At 37.4% G+C, this 25,176-nt stretch overlaps 1 protein-coding gene and 3 long non-coding RNA genes across 4 annotated transcripts in view; all 4 read left to right on the forward strand.

Moving 5' to 3' along the window:
• The window catches only part of LOC112568878, a 36,644-nt gene extending 25,010 nt beyond the window's left edge, over positions 1 to 11,634 (forward strand). The window contains exons 3-9 of the mRNA XM_025246392.1: positions 7,862 to 8,173; positions 8,463 to 8,783; positions 9,253 to 9,411; positions 9,725 to 9,764; positions 10,002 to 10,063; positions 10,575 to 10,691; positions 11,250 to 11,634. Of these exons, the coding sequence (XP_025102177.1) occupies positions 7,906 to 8,173; positions 8,463 to 8,783; positions 9,253 to 9,411; positions 9,725 to 9,764; positions 10,002 to 10,063; positions 10,575 to 10,691; positions 11,250 to 11,302 (1,020 nt within the window). The 5' untranslated portion in view covers positions 7,862 to 7,905 and the 3' untranslated portion in view covers positions 11,303 to 11,634. The remainder of the gene's footprint in view (positions 1 to 7,861; positions 8,174 to 8,462; positions 8,784 to 9,252; positions 9,412 to 9,724; positions 9,765 to 10,001; positions 10,064 to 10,574; positions 10,692 to 11,249) is intronic.
• Positions 52 to 2,187, forward strand: LOC112568882. Its single transcript, XR_003100232.1, has 3 exons — positions 52 to 159; positions 643 to 745; positions 1,819 to 2,187. It is a non-coding gene; the product is annotated as an uncharacterized LOC112568882 (long non-coding RNA).
• A 1,558-nt stretch (positions 11,635 to 13,192) lies between the features above and the next one.
• LOC112568880 lies at positions 13,193 to 16,046 on the forward strand. Its single transcript, XR_003100230.1, has 4 exons — positions 13,193 to 13,405; positions 14,458 to 14,821; positions 15,101 to 15,231; positions 15,864 to 16,046. It is a non-coding gene; the product is annotated as an uncharacterized LOC112568880 (long non-coding RNA).
• Positions 16,047 to 18,813: 2,767 nt separating this feature from the next.
• Positions 18,814 to 19,890, forward strand: LOC112568881. The gene is made up of 3 exons (XR_003100231.1): positions 18,814 to 18,873; positions 19,352 to 19,462; positions 19,810 to 19,890. It is a non-coding gene; the product is annotated as an uncharacterized LOC112568881 (long non-coding RNA).
• The last annotated feature ends 5,286 nt before the right edge of the window (positions 19,891 to 25,176 follow it).

The following is a 25,176-nucleotide window of genomic DNA, read 5'->3' on the forward strand; positions in this document are numbered from 1 at the left end:
AGTCCTGAGCAAATGAGAAAGACAGTGATATGTACAGCAGATGACTTACATTTTATATGTTTTTTCCACAATCTGGGACTGTCTGACACTAAGCCAAGACAACGAAGAATGGCCTGCTACAGTGCTGCTCCTTTTTCGTGTTATTAGCTTCAACTCAAGGTAAGTTCATTTATCATTGGGTGCATTAAGCATGTCGAACACCAACCGCCTGTCTATACATAGCCTGTGTTGGGAAAAAAGGAGATAAACTCTGAAATGTAAATACTGAAAGAGTTGTTTCCCATATCTTTCTAGATACACGTGGGATAAGAATATTTATCAGCTGGACTGATGTTCATGACAAACAATCAGGCTGGAAATATCTTGTTATCACCCTTTATCTTATTAAAGGGAGGAAGTTATTCTTCTACGATAAAAAGTGTTTATAGACGAAAACTGATTCTAAAAACATTTGACTCTGGCGGTATAGGGATTTAAAAAAAAAATATTTATTTTGCTTTTACTTTCTTCTGCATATTATCTCTGAGTATCTAGTGAAAATAGACGCTGTTTCTATTAAGTATTCAGCAATATAGTTGACTACGCAATATAATAGTTTGGTAAGTATAATCATTAATATGATATGTTCTTACATTTCTTCAGTTGAGGTGTGGTCCTGAATATACTTCAACTCAGATGAACCGTAGAATGGCGGGTGAATTACTGAAGTATTTCCTGCTGCTTGATTTGGTGAGATTTAGTCAAGGTAAGGTGACACATAATAACTATTACATGTTTGATTTGGGTTAATTGAGTATGTAAGACTACCGGCTTTTATCAAAAGAAGTGATACAAAGAGCATTTTCTCTGAAATGCTTATCTCTGCTTTTGTATCGAAAACAGTAGGCAAGATTTTCTTAGGAAAGGCGGGGTAAGTTTTAAATGGTACCAGTAAAGATTGGGAAGCTCAGACGGCATTGCAGTGAAAACTCTCTTTTATCAGTCTAGTGAGAGTTGTTAACATGCGAGTTTAAGTCTCATCTACGCATTCTAGTGCAAATGTAATTTTAAAATCATTTAAAATCATACTTTAGGCTTATTTTTAAAGTTTTGGCTTATTCTAAGAAATGGTGTGTCTTTATGCGAGTTTCTGCGCCTATTTATAAGTTAAAAAAAGAAATTAATAAGCGGAAATTACAAGAAAATACCAATAAGTTGTACAAAATCTAAGACAAAAAATGTGGTTAGCAGACACTGCTTGGCAGATGCTGTAGTGTCCAGATACTTGCCGCGTGTACCAGGAAAGTAAAGTACTGGCCAGTGACGGTTAATAAATTATTATTATATGATCTCTCTCTCTTCTAGAACCTTCTAAACTACTTGATTACTCATTTAAGACGTAGGGCTCGACCTGCCCGCGCAGTATTCAATCATTCGTTCACTTGCGTTCCAAGCTACCCGTGTGTTACATCTATATATGTAAAACTATTTCAATACTGGGTTTTCGTTTCACAGTTGGAGTAGCTTGATGTAAGCTACTCTTTTTTCTTTCCATCTTGGTCATTAATGGGACTCAGGCCATGTACTAATGCGCATTTCATTCATGCGTGGCATAGGTTTATTGCAGAATTTCTCTCGGACCATCGTTACAGCAGTTGTCCACAGTCTCTGACTAGGCGAGTACCAATGTTGCTGACAACTCTCAACAAACCCTTTGATCTCACCGCTCTCAAAGATCTCGCCTTCCTTGACCTCTTGCCGACTGCTATTAGGGAGAAAATAAGAGTGGGAAATGAAAATTTGTGCGATTAAACAAATATTTGTTGATTTCTTCCTCAGCAAGCATTACAGCAGTGTGTGCTACAAGTGACAGTTACTGGGAAGTGCAAGGGAATAAACAGGATAACACCTTCACCTGCACGGGCCTGTCAGCACAGGACACCGCCCTGTGGGACCACTGGGTGCCTGCTACAGGAGCTACCACCAGTCTTGGTGAATGCAAGCCTCGTCTCTCAGGTGGAAGTCAGTATGTTTGTGGACAACCACTCAGCCCAATTTTTCTACCGACCAGAACTTCTGATGACACAAGTGTGATGGTCGTTAATGCTTTAAATGTTACAAATACTAGATTATTTGACAATGGGCAACTGCGCTGTGCTGCTGCTTATGGAACAACACCGAATGGATCAACGGGCTGCCGCCTGGATTACATAAGTAAGGCATTTATTGTAGATGCTTGATTCAAGCGTTAATTTGATTATTTCAATGAAACTAAACTTTCTTTTATATTACAAAACTAGGTTGCGAAAACAGGACGAAAACAAGCAAAATAAAGGAGGAGAAGTGGAGAAGTGTCGACTCAAAATAAAGTAAAATATATTTCCAGATCGATCATTACTGACTTAGATTCTTGTCTCTGATTACATCGCCACATTTTTGCTTTACCTTTAATCGAAGTTAGTAAAGTTATTTCTCTAATTCAATATATGACTTTTGAAAATAACAATCTGACTGCTATTTATAGTTGCAGGTACAAATATATCATGCACAGTTCAGTTTAGGAACGACACCTGGAGTGTGTTTAGTCAGTGTAGCACGGAAAAAATCTACTCAGCTCAAAACAGGTACCGGTGCGCATGGATCCAGATTAAAGAGGTGAATACTGATCCACACAAACGCTGATTAAACAGTTTCAATGACAATTTTATTTACTGAAATGTCTATTAAATTATTCTTTGATTCATGAGCTGATACGATGGAAATGGTAATCTACTGAAAATAAAGACCGATATAAAATAAGATTCCTTTACCAGAATTATTCTCACACTATTTTGTGCCTGCACAGTAGACCAATAGAAAATATGTATCTCTATTCCACCATGACTTAGTTATACAAAATCATTAAATTTATTCTGTACAAAATATTGTTCGTGGTTTGCAGTCAAGAGAAGAAATTCTTATCGCCAACACATCAATGACAGTTGTACCTAAGGTCAGTGGGTGGTGTAACATGACCAGTTACCTGCCACCTGTCGGTCAGTACACTTACCGTGTGACTCTTGTTCCTGGGGAGGTGACAGTCAATGCAAGTTTTGTCGGAAATAACACAATACGTAAGTGTTTATGAGACCCATACAAGGTTTTTTAACTGTCCTGCCATCTCACTCGTTGGGAGAGTACAAAATATACATTTATTAACGATAAAAGAACAAAAATAGAAAAAAGACTCCGAAAGAAAGAAACATAAACAAACGAACAGATTAAAGGACCTAAACGCAACGCCACACAGGCTCAACGCGATTTTCTCCACACCACCTCATACTGCGAGCGCGGTGTCCGCACACCATGGAAAGAGTCCGCCCTATTCCTCCCAAAGAAAAGGCAGAACTACGGGAGAGAAAGGGTCGCATGGCTCCTTTGTAATGAAGGCTTGTCTACCGTGGCCAAGGGACAGAACTAGTGTCGCCATGGCCGTAAGTCCCCCTCCCTCCCTAGTCCCTTACCCCGACCCGTGCTGAGCCAGAAATGCGACACGCGACACACATGAACTCATACATAAATGCATAATTCATAAACGTGGATACCAAACACATACAACTTTCGAGGAGCTTCCATCTGTGGTTCGTTTATCTTTTTATGGACAGGTCTCCCTGGCAGTAAACCTTCCCACAACTGTCCCCTATACATACCAGAAGGAGAGAATGTCAGCTGCACGTGTTTTGTGAATGACCTGGGCAGTCCTCCTGGTGAACTGCAATGGAATAGTACGAGATCATCACAACTGCGTTTTCCAGCTGTTCAACCTGGAGATGCTGGTACACATACCTGTCAGCTCTTGTGGAACAATACAGTCATTCAGTCCGTGGATTATACCTTAACCGTGGCATGTGAGCTGAGTTTTTGTCTAATTCTCCGTTATGTCTACCTGTGTATGCTGTCCATGAAATTGTGGGAATGATCCGATATTATAAATGTTATAAATTGTCTGGGGAGACGCCAAGACCTTGTATTTGTTACCCTTGACTCGCTAACAAACTGCCAGGTGGGTATAAAAAAAAACCAGTCTTGCTTAGGCTTCCGCGAAACACGCTCTTGACAATAATTACAAAATACTCGTTCTTAAATGTGTCTGTTTAGCAATATTTGTACATCATTAATAGTAATTATTCAAGAGGCTTAGCGTTAGTAGTACTTATAGATATGCTTTAGCGAAGTTCTTTTGAGTTATTTCAGATATTGTGAACAACATTGGTACAAATAATCGACCAAATGTTGATATTTTCCTTGATCTATCCGCTTTAAATCTTTAATAAAACCAAAAACACGTGAATTTTATGAGATTTCTCAAAATTGTTCAATTTTATAAGCAATTATTAGATAATTTTATACTGTTGTAGGTTAAAATATTCCGTGGTTATCTGGACTGGGACTGAAAAAAAGTCTGGAATGTAGTAGACTTTAATTTTGTACAACTTATAATACTTGAAATGTTTATGTAAATTATTTTTTGTTGTCAAGATTATGAAAATGATTACCAAGTGTGTTCTGATACAATTGTATTAGATGGACCAAGAACTGTGACAGCTACAGTGGTCAGCCCGCAGCCCTTTGATACAAATGGTTCACAGGATATAGCCCTGAACTGCTCAGTCTCTGGATCAAATCCACCCTCCACTATCACCTGGATGAGATCAGACAACAAGACCATTCTGTGCAACACTCAGCTGTGTACCCTGACCCCCAAACCTCCTGATGACGATGGTCTCAAGATTGAATGTTTGGCCACAAATCCTGTCACGAACAGAACCAACTCAAGCAGTGTGACACTCGCACTCAACTGTAAGTATTCAGCATCCTTCATTGTGTCTCCCTTAAACTGTTGGGACATCAAATAAACATCTACTTATAAAGAAACGGGCAATACCCAGTCTGTGTCATATTTTACTCTCGTGGGTAGAAGCAAGGCTGTAAAATACTGTTTTGTTCGAGTAGTTCAAATAAAAGAACTACTTTAGAAGTACACTTCTATCAAGAAGGAGACTATTCGTTCACATCACAATATTAGCAGGACTCCTTTTTACTTGACTGCATTGTCTCTTCAATTACTTATGCACAGTTTTCTGTCTAAAATGTTGTGCAATGTGAAAGGTTTGACGAAGAAATATTTTTTTTGCAATAAATAACTTAAATGTTTGCTAGCACCAATAATTTGATATTTGCATTATTTTCTGTAGACCCACCTACATCACCGCCAGTGATCACAGGAACCCCGACTCTCCATGAGGACCAGCCTGTGTATGAGGGAGACAGCTTGACTCTAACATGTACAGTACGAGGCAGTAAACCTTCTAACGCAACTGTCATAACGTTTACCTGCCCCAACAGGACCGACACACCTGACAGCAGCTTGGACTCCTCCAGTGTCACCAGCAGCTTGACCTTTGATCCAATTACTTCTTACAACCATGGCAACTGCAGCTGTACTGCATCATGGAAAAGTTATGATTGGTACAGACAGAAAGCTAACTGGATCATCAATGTATATAGTGAGTTTCATTAACGAATATTTGTACTAATGTCAACATAAATCCAAAACAATTAGGTAAAATAATTGTAAAATAAAATTCTACACAATTTTGGCAGTGACTATCTGCTGTCTTTAAAATATTTCTCAGATGTATTAAGGATACTTATTTTTATTTCATCTTTTATTTTGAAGTTTCTCTACAAGCTTTTATATTTCTAAAGGGATTTTTGAAAGGACATTTTTTGTGTTAAACTGTTTATTGTTTTATAATGAATAACGGTCTAGCGATATATCTGTGTTGGTTTTTCAAACAGTATTTAAAGCTTTTGGATTTGCTACACATTGTTCAAATATAATTCTTTTGTCTTATTGGCCTTTTATACATTTCCTGCCTACAAAAGTAAATTATTATTCTTACTTAATTTTATTGTTGACCTTTTTAGACCAACCAACTATGCCTCCTTGTGTTTCAGCTCCTCCATCTATTCCAGTAATTTTTCCAGTCGGTGACACATCAGGAAGACCACTGTATCCTTTCATGGCGGGTACCTCAGGTAGACTGGGATGTCAGAGTAATCAGACAGGTCGACCGGAAGCCACCTACACCTGGCCTGTTCCCTCTACAGGTCAGGCTTCAGGTATAGTACGAGGCAGTAACTTGACTTTCTACAACCTGACGAGAGAAGATAACGGGAGAACAGTGAAGTGCAGGGCCAGCAACGATTATACAGAGAACAGGCGGCCTGTTGATGATGCTACTCTTGTCCTACAGGTGTACTGTGAGTCTCTGGCTACGTGAAATCCTTACCAACAGTACTGTTTTTTTTAATTATCTGGTATACATAAGTGTCCACAAACAAAGGGTTAGTAGCTTCTATTTAATATCTGCAGTGAACAATATGTTAACAGGCATCAGAATTTATAATTCAGACCCCATCTCTGATTCCTCTAAGCATAATACATTTTAGTATTTATGTCTTCGTGTCATCTGCATTACTTAGAGAATAGATATTGACCATTGACTTTTTACATGAGTATCCCACAAATTTACTTTTCATTTTTGTTATTCATCATTTCACTCTGAAGTCATCGAACTTAGTTGTAACGGTCTTGCTTCACCGCAAGATGTAGTCTTGTTGATACAGAAAAACGAATCAATTAAATGATACCAAGTCCCCACATAAATTGCAAAGCAATTTTTACAAGAGGCACAAGGCCAACGAGTATGACAGGTCACAGTCACTTCCCTGTTGGGTCAGAAAGAAAAACCATTATAGCAAGCTTGCCTGGCTTGATTATGTGACACGGTAAAAAGTCTCCAACACCATATTTCAGGATGTGGCTTGGAAAAAATACAAAATGTTCAGGGTATCGTTTGCAGAGCTTGATAGTCTTCACTCATGAAAAGCCAGAGATGCGAGCCTTGTCAGTAAAGCCATCTGTCATGCTCTCATTTGGGGAGCTTACCAGCTCGGAAGTATTTTTGAGTTAATTCCATCAATAAATGAGTTGTACACTGGTACATCAGGTCATCACCAATAACGTTTCATGAAAGCCTCATTGCAGCAAGTCTAGAAAGTTCTACATGTCCTTTCTCAAACAATTCTCCTCAGTAGTTCACAGGTAACATCTACTTCCAGGGCAGTCTGCAAACAGTCTTACTACACTAGTCTGGTAGGGTAAAATGTGATGCATAGGACATGTGAGGCTAAGAAGCTATCGAGACACCAACAAGGATATTGTGTCATGTCATAAAAATATTTTATTTCGAAATAATTAAAAGCGTGATTAAAAACAGAAAGAGAATTTGTAGACATACGGTTTACACTTTATTTGAACAGCAATTTTCCAATTCTTGGCCAGATTGTATTATGCTAGTATGTGGAAAATTGTGTGATACTTGTTGTTTTTAATTTTTTTAGATGAGCCTGTCGTCAGCTTCACACATGTTTTTGATGGCAATGATTGTGTTGAGGTCTCCAGCCTGTCTGATTACAAACAGTGTGTTGTTGCCGAAGGAAAGAGGGTTCACATCAACTGTACTGCTGACAGCAACCCATCCCCTTTATCATTTCGGTGGCTGAGTCAAAACAAAGATGTCTACTCTAACTCAAGCGAGCTGCTAATTACATCTGCTAACCACACCATCCACGACGGTGACTACAACTGTACGGTGGTCACGAAACAAGTGAACAACGACAGCCGCCTGCCTCTAACATCATTTGCTGTACTGACTGTTATTGTTGGTTGTAAGTAGAAATTCAACTTATCCACTAATATTATTACATTATCGATACATAAATATAACATCTTTTTCACATATTATCATTGGCAATGCAATGTTTATGTCTGCAGACTCTCCCAGTGTCCTGGACTTTACCATAAACAACGTGGACAACATGACTGTGAATGTTCAGGAGAAATCTCGTGTGGACATGCAGTGCCTTTGTGATGGCAGACCTGCTCCGAGCATTCGACTCACTAACTTAACAAATCCAGAACAACCTTTAAGCCAAAGTCAACCTACAGACATCTCTGCTAACGAGCAGAGTTCAAAGGTCAAATTCAGCATTGAGCAAGTTCCATGTGAAGCTTCCGGTGTCTACAGATGTGATGTCAACAACAGTCTTGGACAGGACAGTCAGAGTCGCACGTTACTTGTGTATTGTAAGTTTTATCGGCAGCGAGAATTTACACTTCTCAAAACAAATTTTAGGGCTACATCTTGAAAAAAAACTTTTACAAAATTAGTAAGCTATTTACAGGAAAGCTGCATAAAATAGTATGTTCAAAATGGTAATGACATACACACTCTAATCTATGATCATGAAGCAGCATATTCCTCAGTTAGCAAGGCAGTGATATAAAATTGTCTATAAAATTATGTTTTTAGAAACAGTGAATGTTTATGTGATTTTCAAATTTATTAGCGCATATTTTCTACTTTTACTGACAGGTGCTCCCAGAAATGCTGATTTTGATGGAAGTCCCCCAACAGTCGTTTCAATAAATAGTAAAGGACATTTCAGTTTTAAATTGACTGCTTACCCCACACCAGTGGTCCAGAAATTAATTTATCTTGGCACTAATGAAAATTCTGATGGACATCTCGCGAAGGAAAACAGTATTTCTGTGGAATGTACTGGAAGCTGGTTGGCTCCTGCTACAGTCATCTGCACTATCAGAGTTGTGAACATAACACACCAAGATGAAGGTTTCTACAAAGTTGATTTGAGTAACAGTGAGGGAGAAATGTCTGTCATCTTCTCTGTCAAACGTAAGTTATATTTTACAAAGAATAATGAGCTGTTGTTCATATGTTTTAGTATTGTCATATAAGGTTGATCCATCGGGTTGATAAATTTATTTTTCCAAAATTTAAAATCATTATGGCAACATGCTTACCCTTAAAATGTTTTGGGACTCGTTGACTCGGAAAAAAATAATATAGTTTATTGAACTCTGCCAAGTTAAAAAAATTGTTGCCCACAGTTCGATTGTTTTCTAGGTTAATAGCATATTTAGAAAAAAGTAAATATTTAAGATATATATATATATCTAACAGATGTATTTTGGATTTAGGTTACAGTTATGATTAGCCATCATTAACATAGTAGATGATGAAATGGAACTTTAAGATTATTCGAAGGTTTTACGTGTACATGTGCGCACTCGTAAAGATACCGAGTGTCGTCTGACGACGAAGAAAACTAAAATGAGAATTTTCAGTGTTGATATGTTGACAGAAGCGACGTTAGACGAGGATCAGCCAGCAACAACAACCAAGACAGACGACAAAGCAATAATCGCCGGGCTGGCCGTGGTGTTGGCAGTTGTCGTTGTTGTAATTATCGCTTTTGTCGTCTGGATGTGGCGACGGGGATGGATGCTACCTTGTGCTAGAGGTAAACAGTTTTATGTTTCTCTGTTTATCTGAATATGTGGCAGGTAAAATTCATAGCGTGATTAATGTAAATTAGAATAACTGGGAATATTTAGCGAAAATCTTCTGAATTTTACCTACAGTCTAACCAAGTTCTTCAGGGTGAGTTTGCTTGCGTTCATGGACGTGTTTATGTGTATGTGCGTCTATATGTGTTAGTTCTAGCCTGTAGATGTGTGAGTGACTATCACATTTATACCAAGAAATACAGGCATGGACAAGCTTACAGCCAAATATTGCTCCAGATGACTAGAGGCATTTGTTTTGATTCACAGATGGTGTCAACGATAGAGGTCAACACCAAAACCAGACGAAGTAAACATTTTCTTGCACGGGACGCTGGTGGATTTTGATTATTTTGTGCCTAGCACATTCATTTAGCATCTATACAGAGAGATGTGCCTTACAAACTCAATTACTATTGCGATTGAAACCTTTCTTGTACATATGTGAATAAAATATAAGTATTAAATAAAGAAGGAAACCAGATTAATTCTGTTGTACTGAACATTATTTAATCAAATAACAACACTTTTATTATCATACTTTTAGTGGTGACTCATCAGATCAACGCCTATCTTCGGCGATTTCAAAAGCCTGCACCTCAAGAGAAGGTAACATCATCAAATGTTGTACAATTTAATCGGACATGATGAATGAATTTGATGGCGTCTTCATAATTTATGTTTTTCAATAAACAGTATTGACAGAAGGTTTCGTATAAAGACTGGTTATCTACTTTCGTATATATATATATATTATGCAAGATAATAAAGCAAACAGAATTATATTTTTATTAAATGGTCACTGTACAATGTTGTTTAATTAGTCTCTAATACATAAAAAGTGACATTGATCCAGCAAAGATTCTGAATAAGTAAAAACAACAATAACACAGATAACATTTACAAATAAGTAAAACAATTCATATCTACATACTATTTATATATTTGTGTTTCGGAATACTTACTCCTATCCCAATGTGCCGACATTACATCTTTAATCCTTCTCATTGCTTTTTTTACGAGGTACATTAAACTATTTCAGACAAAACATTCACAACTTTTTAAAAAGACATAAGAAAACATATAAAATGAGAAAAGGCAGCTGTATTTATGTTTTCAGTCGTAGCACAAGAAGCTTCGCTGTATGCCGGATTAAAAATGCAGGATGTAGGCAAGAGGTCCCACTATGAAGAGATCCAGCGATACCAGAATGCACCGGCAATGTCGCCGTACGAAGGTATTACGAAATAATTATAATTTCCGTTCACGTTTACTTCTTTGATTATTTTCTATTTTAATAATAGGGCACGCACAATTGAGGGAGACTGAGAATAAAACAATCACTTCTTACTAATTACATTCTCGCCAACTCTGTCATTCACGCTGACATTGAGGAATTTTCTTTTTGCTGGCACAGAATCTGTTCGTCTATCCTTCTCGTCGTTACTCTACAGAACCTAATTCTCTTCGCACCTAAGAGCAAGAACGAAACAGGGACAGCCCCAAGGGACAGGGAAGCAAAACAAAAAGAAATGAACTGAGAAAGAATAAACAACAGTAATAATGATGAATAAAAACAAATAAACAAAACAGAAAGAAGAACCAAATAAGAAGAATATCTTAAGGACGAGCAGTGAAGGGTGTGAAGAAGGACTAGCATGATGGGAAAGGGTGTTAGGAGTGATGTTTACGGAAGAGGCACGTGTTTAGTACACGTTTAGATGACAAATAAACCATGTTTCTCATGTTGTCTTGTGTATAATGTTTTGACTAAAATAACAATATTTTGTTTCAGTTGTGAGTGACACATCGGGCACAGAGAAAGAAGAATACAGCTACGTTAACTAAGATGGAATGATTTCTGTAAATTCTGTTTCTTATGAAACTTAATGACTAATGCAATCTTGCTTGATCTTCAAAAAGTTACTTTCTGTAAATTTAGCCAAACGTCTTTTTTTCACCTCATTACCTTATAAATGTCAACAGAAACAAAAAGAAAGAGAAACCTGAGAAAAACAATGATAATGAGGATATATTTATATATACGGTGACTACTGTTGCAGTACTATGAATTATAAGAAGTGTAGACTACTTATTAGATTAGCAGGTACGTTTTATACAAACATGAAATCGTATATTTAATATATATATATATATTCAACCATTTATCTTTGCCTTTTCTCTGTCCCTGTCTCTCTCTGTTTATGCGTGTGTTCGTAAGTGAATGCAAATTAATGAAAGAAAAGCGAGAATAAATTTAACACCAATGTCTTTTAAATTGTTTGTTGATAGCATTTTGTCAGTTTGATTATTAAAGATTGGTCTCCCTTTACGGTTATATTGTTGAATGATTAATTGAAATAGGTTTTCATTCACAATTTTTGTGCAATAAAGCTTGTGATTTTGTCTTGCAATTATTCATTGTAATAAACACCGGTTGTTCAGTTTGACGAAGATGCATGTGTGCGGTTGTTTGCACATATTTACACGAAAACAGTCTTAACTGCGTGCTTTATGATAAACATAGAAAACTCTGTTTTCGTTATTCTCAGCTCGGAGACCTTTACATAAATGAGATTAATCAACTATAAACGAATACTTAAACATAGTCACTGGGTGTAAGGTGAAAATAATGTTGCTGTGGGTGGAATTTAAAAGTGAAGAAGAAAGGACAACAGCTACCTCAACATTGATACAAAAATAGTAACTTCAGGTAGAGAATAGTACCTTTGGTCTTTGGAGTCAACCACAATTTGTTGTAGAAGGCTCCTGTTGATCACTTTGAATGTCAAAATTTTTTCCATAATAAATATTTTTGCAAATGTATAAAAATGATCTATGGACCTCTTTGTGTTTTAGTATTGTTGATATTGTCGATTTAACCATGCTATACCGAACGGAGAATTCAAACTCATGCTCGAGGTGAGTAGCCTCAGATTAGAAGAAGTAGTACACGGGTATTAACACAAACACCTTAAAATCGACTAACCCAAAATATACTACGGTAATTTGTCTTTGCCACGTTGGATGTAGATTAGTCCAGTTAAATTGATAAAGACAAACAGGAGCAAGTAGCTAAAGTCGAATAATAATGTAGGAGTAACTTCAGGCACCTGCTAGAGAGTGACAAGAAGCTCTGTTGTAAAAGCGTTTGCACGATCGTTTAGTTTTGATTACCGTTTGAAAAAACTTGCAACGAAAGAATGTTTTAGGGTGTCATGGGTCGGGTGTTTGACCCAGTTGCTCTAGAAAATATCAGTGTGTAGTGTGCACAGGAATGTGGACAGGACAGCGAGCAGGTTACAGAGACATGTCGGGTAGACGCAAGACTGAAATCACTTTGTTGAGTTTTTTTTTTATTAGCTGTCATGAACCACCCAGTGTGTGTATGTCAATAACAGATACTAGTTATAAAGATTAATATGTATGTATATATTGTTAATATTTCAAAATCCACCAGCGGGTGACAGAATAAAGACTGTTGAACTTACAGCAGAGGTTTCGTCTGCTACCTATATTGTCTGTTGTGTTGATGCATGGGAGGGGGTTGTCGTTGGATTTGTGTTTTTGTTAAACACATACCTGTCAGCGAACGCCTCTGTGTTTTTAAAGAACGAACACTCGAGTATTGATATGACCACAAGTATGGAAATGTAGGGCATGGCTGTTTGCCAGTAACAACACACCTACTTACTTCCTTGTTTGATCAACACACGTGTCACATTGCTCAAATATTCTATATGTTAGTTGATAAGAACAGGTCAAGATCACGAAATAGTCTCTGAATAGTTGAAGAAACTGTGACCACTAAATGACACGAAACTAATACTATGGATATTTGCCTGATTTTTTTTCAAAAATTGCAAAGATTCGCTTTCTGTTGGATTAAAACAATGAAGAGCAGTCTAGTGGAGTTTTGCTTGTTTCTTGTGCTAGTGAGATTAACTAAAGGTAAGAGGATGACAAATTTCTGATGGTTCATTGAGCATTATGTTTAAAGTTTAAGTTATGTCGATGACACATATTTGTTGGCTTCTGAAGTGTTAACTTGAAAACACCAGTCGCATGTCTGTTTACAGTGTTTCTAGGAAAAGGAGATAACCTCAGCTAGAAGTGCAGTTAATGCCGCACGAGTTTCTTCCCTTGTTCTCGCTAGCCTCAAATCAAATCAAGACAGACTTTATTGTCTGTCGAGGAGACCCAAGACAGAAATTTTTCTTTTGCTCACAAGGGCAGGTATACATACTCATACAGATATTTAACACACAGAGTTAGGGGTAAAGATACATTATCATGGCAGTTTATCATCCACAGAAAATGTTCAGGGCCTGAATGATCCATATTACATCTCTATATTATGTACAGTTCAGGTTGAGATAAAATACCGTATTACAATTTTTGTTTAAAACATTTGTTTTCCTTGGGTTGTTGTAAGTCAAGTATTTACTTTGGTGTTGTGCAGTTTCTAATTCTATCTAAGATGAATGAAACCTACTGGTGTAGACCGTAATTGTAGGTTCAGTCAGTTTTGTGTTTCTACTAAGACGTTTGCAGTCTAGGAACATAACTTGTGATGTAATGGTGAATTATGTGGATTACTCAATTTATTACTGTTTTTAATGCTCGTACATCATGTTGCGGCTGCCAGTTTAGTCTTCCAGAGTAGCATTTTCTTTCTCCCGTTACTGATCGTTGCATATATAAAAAGTGACATGATATACTGACCAGTGATACCCTTTCCCGCTCCCCCAAATTGCGATGTGAAAGATCAAACCTGGAAAAAAGAATGTCCAATCCATGCAAACTCATCTGCCATAGACGAGTCGCTTAGCGGATGAGTGTCGGGATTCTTCCTTTCACATGAATTGCAAAATGAAGGTTGGTCAGAAGTTTATATGACTAGATACAAATATTTCTGGTAATTTTACAAAATATTTTAATATGCAGTGGTAGACAACTCTTAGATGTAAATATAGAATAATTATTAACGGTCACTTTTTCAGGAAACATCAAGGCCTTATGTGGCACATCAGACAGTTACTGGGAAGTGAGAGAGGGTAAACAGGACAACACATTCACCTGCACGGGCTGTCTGCACAAGACACAGTGTCGTGGCTCTTACGAGGGATCACTCAGTGGACACTAACGTTGGCTCATGTCCGCCTCGTCCATCAAATGGAAGTGAACCTGTCTGTGAGATGTTTTATTTTCCTGTTTTCAAGCCAAGCAGAATTTCCAATGAAGCGGGTATAATGGTTGTTAATACAACGGTAAATTCATTAACGACATGGTTTGAGAAAGGACAACTGGTCTGCTCTGTTTTGGGGTCAGCTGATGCTCCTTCTGGTTGTCGCTTGGACTACATATGTAAAGTATTTTTAGTGACTTTGTAACATGTTTATCAAATAGATATATATTAACTCAAAAATAGCTATTCTAATATCTGAATAATATAAAATGTAGAAATTCAAAAAAAAGTAGAACAAAAAAAAAAAAAAAGATTTTAGACGGCGAACAAATTTTTATTTGGTTTTTCTTTGTGTGATCGAGTATATTCGTTTTATATTTGCTGCTAACTGGCATTGATTTTATCATAAATTGTTTAAACTATTCTATAGTAAAATGAGTCACTTCTCATTTTTCCAGATTTGGCTGAAAATATATCATGCACTGTTCAGTTCAGAAACGACTCCTGGACTGTGTTCGGTCACTGCGACATTAAAAACTCCCGTTCGTCACAAAAGAGATACAGGTGCGAGTGGATAGAGAGAAAAGAGGTGAGCATTTCAAATCCTTTATTTTAATGTCAGCCTGCCAAGTCGGAAAGGGACTTTTTGATTTTCTTGAGTTACAGTAAACACTTAAAACTTGTAAGAATAATCTTTATCCAGGAACAGTTATCGTACAGATATCATAGAACAGAAGAATACTTATATATCATAGTCTACGCTATTGTAAACGTCTTATAATCCCTTCTGGCGACTGGAAAGAGCGACACAAGCTAGTCTGGGTTGGAGCATGTCACCAAAATGACATTGTGGAAATCATTTCTTTATGCAGGAGATAGTTGACGAAGATTCGGACAGAGGGAAACATTGCTGGGTAACAATAAAGAAATGTCTGTCATGGAGTATTTACTTTCCTTTGTAGAAGTGAGGCCTATGTGGCAAACCTTTTTAACCCTGCCATCTATACTCTGTTTTCTTCTGATGATGGATCAGCGTAGTTAATACCAGTTATGGCAAATACCAGTTATGGCATAAAATATTAAATCCTGGAGCTTGCCAGTAGGATGCACTGTCATTGTTTATCCGGGCTTCGACCTCCAGTTCAGCATTTCTTCCTCATTTTGTCAGTCTGAAAGAAATAAAATAATCTTTAGTAAGAAACATTTTTTTGCGACTTGCAGTCACCAAAAGAAGAGATCATCATCGCCAACACATCGATGCTAGTTATGCCTCCTAATGGGACATACATTAACGGAACTTGTAACTTCAGCAGTTACTTGCCCTCTGATGGTCGCTACACTTACAGTGTGACTATTGTTCCCGGCGAGGTGACTGTCAATGCAAGTTTCATCGAAAGTAATGAAATACGTAAGTAATTTGCTACCTAACATCGTACAAGATATTTTTTTTCACTTTTGTATTGACATCGTTTTACAGAAGGAAGCTTAAAAGTTTCCGCAAAGCTGAATATTCAATGTCCGTTTGGGTAGACAATTCATAAGGATTAAATAATGCAGTTAATGCAATTTTCCATAACTCCAAAAAAATGTAACTAGATGTTTTGTGTATTTCTCTCAAAGAATTATCATGTACGAAGTGTATTAAGAAAATATATTTTATAATTTGTATCAGTGCGATTCTGTATATGCATATGCGTGCGTTTCTATGTGTCTCTTTTCCTACATTTGTGATCTAAAGAGAGCAAGTATTAATATTGATAAGCAATTTAATATCTGTTTTAATAATATTGTCGAGAAAGGTCGCCCCTCCAGCACACCTTACCACAACTGTCCACAGTATTGTACAAGAGGGCGGCGTCATTAACTGCAAATGTTTTATCAGTGACCCTGGCAGTCCACCTGGTAAACTGCAGTGGAACACTACTCTTTCATCAGAACTACGTCTTTCAAACGTGCAGCAATTTGATTACGGGACGTACATTCAGCTCCTTTGGAACAACACGGTTGTGAAATCTGTGGAGTACGTGTTACAAAAGGGATGTAAGTCTACTTTATTATTATCTCCCTTCCCTAATCTGTCTTCAATTTTGTTTCTGTATCTCTGTTGAATTGATTGTGTTCATCGTGTTTATTATCTATATCATTTTGTCCAACAGACTCTCCAAGTGTGCCGACCTTCAATATAAATAATCAGGACAGCAAGACAGTCAATGTTGATGAGAAATCTCATGTGGAAATGAGATGTTATTTTGATGGAAAGCCCAAACCAAGCAGTCGACTGATAAATGCAGCAGAACCTTCTCAGTTCCTCAATCACAGTCAGCCTGCAGATGACAATGTTGGCGAGGAAAGGCCAGAGGAAATCAGCTTCAGTATACATCAAGTACAGTGTCAGGCGTCAGGAGTGTACAGGTGTGAGGTCAACAACAGCATCGGACAGGACAGTCAGAGTCGTACACTACTGGTGTCCTGTAAGTGTTTCAAAGGCCGAACATGTGTCCTGCCTTTCCCCTGGGTGTAATCCATTTTTTTTTAACCACGAGTAAAAAGTTAAGGGCAGATTAGAAAGTTTTAGTGGTTTTAATGTCTTTCAACTAAAAAAAAGATATTTCATGAAATAAATCTTTTCATACACTTTATATATTAGTAGTTTTGAACATAACTGTTATATTGAAATTAATACAAAAGATTTTCTAATGTGTTATGACTTTTGTAACTGAAATTCTTGCCACAAACGCCTTATGAAGGAAGACAAAAATTTCTTAATTAGAATAAAACCTATCTGTGAATTAGTTACTTTATTTGGTGTTTACCGTATTATTTATGTTAGTAGAACTTGAATGTCAGTACGCATTACAGCAGTGAGAAGAGCTGTTTTCTAGTATTTAACTAAGTGAAATTATATGTCACGACACTGTCGTCTTACAGGTGCTCCTAAGAGAATCAACAATGATGAGAATCCTCGAAACTGCGAATGTAACAAATGGTTTAGGGTTGCTTGCATTTAAAATGACGGCTTACCCGACACCAAATATGAAAAATGTGAGTTATCTTGGAACACATGACAGTTTTGATGGAGTGAAAGTAAAAGAAAACAGCGTTTTTGCTGCCTGTTCTACCTCTTCATTGGCTCCAGCTTCAGTCACCTGCAATGTCATAGTTGTCAATATGACACACAATGACGAGGGTTTCTACAGAATCGTCTTCAGCAACAGTTTAGGAGACTTGCCTTTCACATTCTTTGTCAAGGTAATTGTAGCCAGGAGAACAATTTCCAAACACACAGATCTTAATAATGCACAAGGGTTCTTTAAAAACTCTTTTAATAACTTGGCCCAAAATGTAAAACAAATGACCTCATGCAAAATTGACTGTTAATCTACTTCTCACACATTAATCACACAAAGAATTTGTATTTATCTAAAACTATTTTAACTAAGGTAAACAAGGTATAAATATATTTTTCTGAGTTTTTTAAAATCTTTTTTTTGTGTCTTAAGATAAAGATAATGTTTGTTCTAATGAAATCCAAAATGAAACAATTCTAATATGAAAAAATGAGCTTCACAGATTTGCATTGGACCTATACAGTGTCAGAGAACGACCAGCAGGCCGGGGCGACCTCTAAGACAGACGAGAAAATCGCTGGAGTCGTCGTGCTGGCTGTGATGTTGTCAGTTGTCGTTGTGTTGAATCTTGTGACCGTCATCTGGGTGTGGCGACGTGGGTGGACTTTACCTTGTGCTGGTAACAATGTACTTTTTTTGTACAACTTTTCACAACTGTTGTATTTTCTTCCTCTTTGTCTCTCTCTCTGTATGTGTACGTGTGCATGTGCGTGTATGTGTGTAATTGCTTCAAGGTGTAGTGTTCATGTTCATGTTTATATCTGCATGCATAATTACAGCTAAGAAGAAAATGAAAGTTATGTCGACATATATATATATATAAACAGTATTAAATATTTTTAAATTGCAGACAGGACTAATCAAGGGAACACGTGGCAGAAGCAAAGAAGGTAAGTAGTGGTAATATGTATGCAGTTAGTTTGAAAAAATACAGCTTGAAAGACTATTGCACTTTACTAGTGCATAATATTTATTCATTCTTGTTTATTCAACTTTAAATAATTTCTAGTTGCATAGATTCATAGTTTGATATACTTGCAGCGGTGACACTTCAGAACATTCCTTGACTCCGGGAACCACAGGAATGTTCAACACACCAGAAGGTAACCTTTCCTGGCATTTTCTCCACACTATTCTTAAAATATAGACAGAGAAAAGCAGTGAAATTTGTTCTAATATATCGACAAAGGTTTGAGTTTGACTATGTTTAATAGTTAACTCCCCCTGTGTCATCACTTAACTATTTCGTATTGACTGCATAAGCTGATTGGCTGCTTTATGTAAAATGTTTTTCACCTCGCGATGATTTCGCACTTTAGTGACAGGAAAGATAATATGAGTAGAGAAACTAGAGGTCAACTAGAAAAATTTATACCTGTCCCTCAGATAAATGCATTAACGAAAGACACATATCATAAAAACACAAATGAAGTTCAGTAAAATTCAGAATTCTTTAAAGAACAATAACTCAAACAGATGTTTTAGATACTTGCTTTCTCTTAACTGAAATGCTTCAGAAAAACAACGAAAACCTAGTGAATAAAGAAAACAGAAATATTTCAGACACTGAATCTGTTGTAGGAAGAGCGGCTCCGCTTTATGATGCATTGCAAATGAAAGATGTTGGAATGCAATCACAATATGAAGAAATACTGCGACAGCGCAATACCTCTGGAAGATCTTCATATGAAGGTAGGAAGAAGATGAATAAATGGTTTTAACTCTGTGTGTACTTTGTGAGTATGCCATACACTTCCTTTACGACTTTTGTGGTACTGTTCCGCTTTCAGGTAAATACCAATATATACAGATCGCTTGCTTTTTGTCTCTATTTTGCAAGAAAGTTTCGAGATGTTAGAATAAACACATTTTTGTTAAACAAATTGATCATAACTCGACAATGAATCATGCTTACTTATAGCATCGCTTTTTTCGGTAATATAATCCTGCTTATAATTTTGATGAATATGCACCGATAAATATAACAAAAGCAACAATTTCAACAAGTTATAATTTTTTACGGCAATATGTGGTTTCAGATGTGAGCAGCCCTATGAGCCAGACGAGAATCGAACCCACATACGTGAACTGATAAACGCAGTTGTTAAAGTGCTCTGAGTGCTATGTCGAGATTGTTCACATATTAACGAAGTTTTCGCCATCCCTAAAACATATACCAAGGAATTTTTACTGCAATAATACACCACAAAAAATTGATATAAAATTGCTAATAAATATTTTGTCTAGATTATACTCAGACTTTTGAATTGTGCTGGGGGTATTTTTTAACTAGACACTTTTCTATCCATAAAGTGAGTGATTCTTAAGCTATTAAGTGACCTGCGAGCATAGTTATAATAATATGTAAGGAGATGTTTTACTGTGAAAAAATGATATTGTGGGATTTGAGATAAAAAGGTTTGACATGACTGTAGTGTATTTGGAAACCGCTTAATTTGAAACTCTTAATTTTACAATTTATTTGTATTACTTCCTATAGACTTTTCCTTCTAGAGAGTCATTAGCATCTCAGTGTCAGAGGACTTCTAATGTGTGACAGTATGGCAAATAGTTGATCGCAACCAAAGAGGAGACTCTCACCATGGATTATGAACATTTATAAAACGTATTATAATATCACCACAATAGGTAAATGTCAAGTGGTACAGCAGAAATACCACGTCATCGGATTTTCCTGATGTTCTTAAATTACACCTGTACTGACAGTTTGATTAAATGATCATGACAAATGCTGGCTATTGTGGTAGCATGCACGGTGGTTTGTTTTGTATTAACTGCAACTTTCATAGGTCTGACATGAGCGAATATTTTCCCAGTTCTAACTTGTTCTTACTGATGTTTTCCACTTGCTGATACTTTACGGTGTCTCGCTGCAACATCTGTTAACACTGCTTTAAAATTAAATTGTCAACTGTTCAAGGCTGTATGTAATTAAGATAAAATCGCACTTTCTTCATTCCATAAAAAAATTAGGGGCATGTCGATATGAAAGTATAAAACGATACCACAATGTATTATCACAACATTTATTTCCGCCAAACACCAACCACTTCTGCACTGATACCATTCTCAATTTAAAAAATGTAGGGTATGGGTCTTTGCCAGTTACTACACACCTCATACACCTCAACTTACTTCCTGATCTAGAAGCCGACCTGTCAGGTCACCGAGCTACTCACAGTACAGTTGATATGACAGTGATATGAACATTACATATATTTTTTTACCAATATCTGGGACTGTATCTTAAGTTAGCGAAGATGATGGAGAATGGCCTGTTGGAGTGCTGGATATTTTACGTGTTATTACTTCAACTCAAGGTAAGTTCATTGATCTGTTGGCCTGTTAAAAATTTAGAACACCAACCACCTGCTTATATACATGATCTGTATTAAGAGAAGGGAGATAAATACTGAACTGTAAATACCGAAGGAGTTGCCTCCCATCTCCTGCTGGATAGAAATGGGATGAGGATCTTTTTTACCGCACAGCTGTACTGATGATAAAAAAATCAGGTTAAAAACCTGCGTCGAAGAGCCTCATGATATTCTATATCACAAATGGGATTAATGGCTATATGTCCTTTAGTTTTTTTTCATCTGTCGGATATTTGATACTGGATGTGATTAATGAGATTAGTATCTCACGAGAAGTGAATCATGTAAACAAACTGTCAAGGACCAGTCCGTGCCTCCTGTGTTTTTCAAACTGTTTAACCCTTGGTGGCTCAGTGACTAAATGTATGTTTGTCGAGTGTTATTCGAATGTATGAAAATATTAGACTGAAAACTGTTAAAAGCGTGACCAAGGTGTTTAGTGAACATGTTCATCGGTAGCTTTGGCCAGACAGAGGTGTAGAATGTAACTCAGCCCAAAAATACAGAGAAAGAAGACGTGCTGAGTCACGAGAGAGATTTGTCTGTTGTGAAGAGTAGTGTCCATCGACGATGGATACCGCGTGGTACTCACCCGTTTATGGAGTAACCTCGTCTAGACGAGGTATGACAACTTTTGTCGGGTTTTTGTTCATGGCAATACAACTTATGGTTCTCTAACACAGATACCAGAAGCTGGTAGTAGAGAAGCAGCCAGCGTTTGAATAGCCATCAGCAACCGTAACATGTGAAAAAGGAGACAGATGATGAGGACAACACTACTCAATCTTTGAAAAAAAATTGAACAAACATCCTGTAACGAACCTTAACGAATTGTGCCCAGTTGCCAGCTATGATTTTCGTGAAGAACCAGGAGGTACCAGACTGAATTCGCTGTTCTTCATGCAACACTTCTTTAACAGGCAGAGGACGTAACAAAAAGAAAGCCAAATTCTGCGCTGCTGAAGCAGCCATGTAAGAGATGCTTGGTTTCAGCTTTGATGAAAACTTTAAAACACGATGTCACCAAACTGTCAAGGCTCAGGTAGCACTACAACACACTCGCACCAGACTAAATACGCGTTCTTAAAAAAAAACAACACAAAAATGATTGCCTGAGGCTGTCCAAATAATGTTATAAAGTTGTTGAGTGGCTCGAGGACTTTATACACTACCTGACACAGAAGCATAAATAATCATTCGCCTCAGCCACTCTGCTTCTACTGGCGACACACAGTTTAGGATAACTACAATAATTCATCCAAATGTTATAAAGTACGAAGTTCCGGCTCTTATCATCTTATCGTTGATAATTGCATTAGCAGTCTTGACAGCCTGGAATACTCTACTTACAGTTCACTGCTTTTCACATGTCTCGTAGCAATAATCCACAAACATGAATAGCACACACCCTGGTCACACACAGGCCATACACACTGGTCACACTCTGGCCGGACACAAGGGTCACAGGAGAGGTCCCTCAGTGACGTCACGGAGCTCGTAGCTCACGCGGAGCCAAACCGTGATCCCGGAATGGTCCTGTGGTTTTTCTTCTTTCCAGTAGACTTCCAGCTCTTGTAGTCCATACTCTTGAAACCTGTAACTCAAAGTTACACTATACTTCTATTTTCAACCATATTCTCTAATCCACGCAACTTCCTCTCATACGTTCGTTCTTTAAAATTTACGTAAGTTGTATTACCATAAACAAAAACCCAACAAAAAGATGTCATACCTCGTCTAGGCGAGGGTAGGTGAGTTGGAAGCTGAGTGAAAGCCTCCCCTCCACCGGCGTGTTAAACTCGGGCTGCTCTGGTACTCTCACTTCCAGAAAACACAACCAGTAATGTACATCCACCGTGGTAGTAGTACATCCACCGTAGTACATTCACAGTAATATGTCCAGAAATATCGCGGCCAAACCTATCGGTGAACAGTGTTCACTAAACTCTTTGTCACGTTTTTAACATTTTTCAGTCTAATATTTTCATACATTCCACATACACTCGACAAACACGTTTAGTCACTGAGCCACCAAGGGGTTAAACAGTTCGAAAAACACCGGAGGCACGGACTGGTCCGTGACACAACAACTGACTGTGTGTTTTGAGTGTTTAAGATTATTTTAAAAAAATATTCTTTTTACTTTTATTTGCTTGCCAGCAACAGTCCATGTAGCTACACAAGGAAAACAGCCTTGGTGCTGGCAAAGAAAGTAATTATTAAATAATTAAAATAACATTTCCATTAGATTTGAATCGATTTTAAATGACATCGAATGAAATCCTTTCTAATAAATATGTCAAACAGTCAGTCTTAAAATATTTTGAAAACTTTTATTAAAGTGTAATGAGATTGAAGAGTTAGCATTGCCAGCATAATAAGAAAGACATATCCTATATGAAACGTTCGTTTCGAATTTGTCAAGTCTTAACACCAATGTTGTCAGCTAATTTCGCGAAATGAATTCAGTAAAAACTCTTTTTAACAAACAGTTTTGGCCCTATTATGTGTGTCTGGTTCAAGTTAACTATGAAGGTAAACATCCTCTCTCGCCCCAATAATATAATAATGGTAAGTATAAATCACGTTTACTATTTTTTAAATTTCTTCAGTTGAGGTATGGTCCTCACTATGATTTTCATCAGACGACCCCTAGAATGGCGAAAAAATTACTGAAGTATTTTCCTGCTGCTTGTGTTGGTGAGATTAAGCCAAGGTAAGTTGACATATCAACCATAACTTGTATTAGTAGGAATACGTATTCAACACTATCCACCTGTACGAACACAACTGATACAAAGTGCATTTTCCATTTTCTTCTATGCAGGCAAATCTTCCCAACGTCTATAACTGCTTTTGTGTGAAAACCAGTAGGCAAGGTAAACACTCTCAGGAAATGAGATTGAGAGGAGGAGGGATGATAAAAGAAAAGATTTTTGTATCCTAAGCAACAAGGCGCAAATAGAAGGATGGGTGGTCAACCTTTCGACGGTTCCAGACCCAGTTTGGTCCCTCGACTGAAGGTAAACTGGACAGTTTACTGGTCTTACAAGGTATCCTCTTCTTTCTTTTTTTATGTCTTCCTTTTGGAAAAATAGAACTGGGGCTATTTCCATGGTGAACGAAGCTCGCGTCTCTATCTGATGTAGAAAATGGCGCAGACGTCAGGCCCTACAGACCTCTGAAGCTTCTGGAAGTTGTTACAAATTTTCTGGAGATTATTGGCATACGTATATACAACAAAGAAAGGACGGAGACAGGAAATGAATCTTTGATCGCTTGCTGGAGAAACCCACGTGTCAGTCTGAGTGCTCGGGGTGTAGGGTTGAGGGCTGGGAATTACCGGGGTGTACTACAGTCGTGTAGGTCCGTGACCTGTGTGAGGTCGGACGGTTGGACGGTTGGACGGATTTTATGACAGCCGGTACTCCTTCATATTTCTTCAGTAAGAGACATCAGGAGTTACTGGGTAAATGAGGAAAATTATTCCTGGCGCTATTACATCTGCTCTTCTGACCAAAATGCAGATGTCTATAATGCACGAATGTGGCTGCGAGGAAATATTTGTGAGGGGATTAGGTGTCTCTGTTACTACTTAGATGTAGCAGACGACTGTGTCAATAAAAACACTGTGAGAGAGGCCCTGGAGGGACAAGCCAAGGAGTAACATGGGAGATGGAGGACTTCACTCATTGCCAAGGAACATTAAACTGTAATATGTTTTATTTTCCTGCACGCTTTCTGTGTTCCATCGACGCTTTTTCCACGACGGATTTTGTTTTGTCGACGCATTCTTATTTAGTGATTGTTAATGCAAAAAATCTTATAAAGATATAAAAACAGAGTATTACATCTTACATATTACTTACTCCAAAACATGTGTGTTCTAAAATGACTCTCAGAAAAGCAGTCATCTGAGAATCGCAGAGTTAGCATAATTATGAATAACATAATTTGTAGTGCATTTTATTGTGTGGAAGCGAACGAAATGCCTTCTGATTAAAGACT

The sequence above is a fragment of the Pomacea canaliculata genome, linkage group LG7 (assembly GCF_003073045.1).
Source record: "Pomacea canaliculata isolate SZHN2017 linkage group LG7, ASM307304v1, whole genome shotgun sequence".
NCBI classification, from domain to species: Eukaryota; Metazoa; Mollusca; class Gastropoda; order Architaenioglossa; family Ampullariidae; genus Pomacea; species Pomacea canaliculata.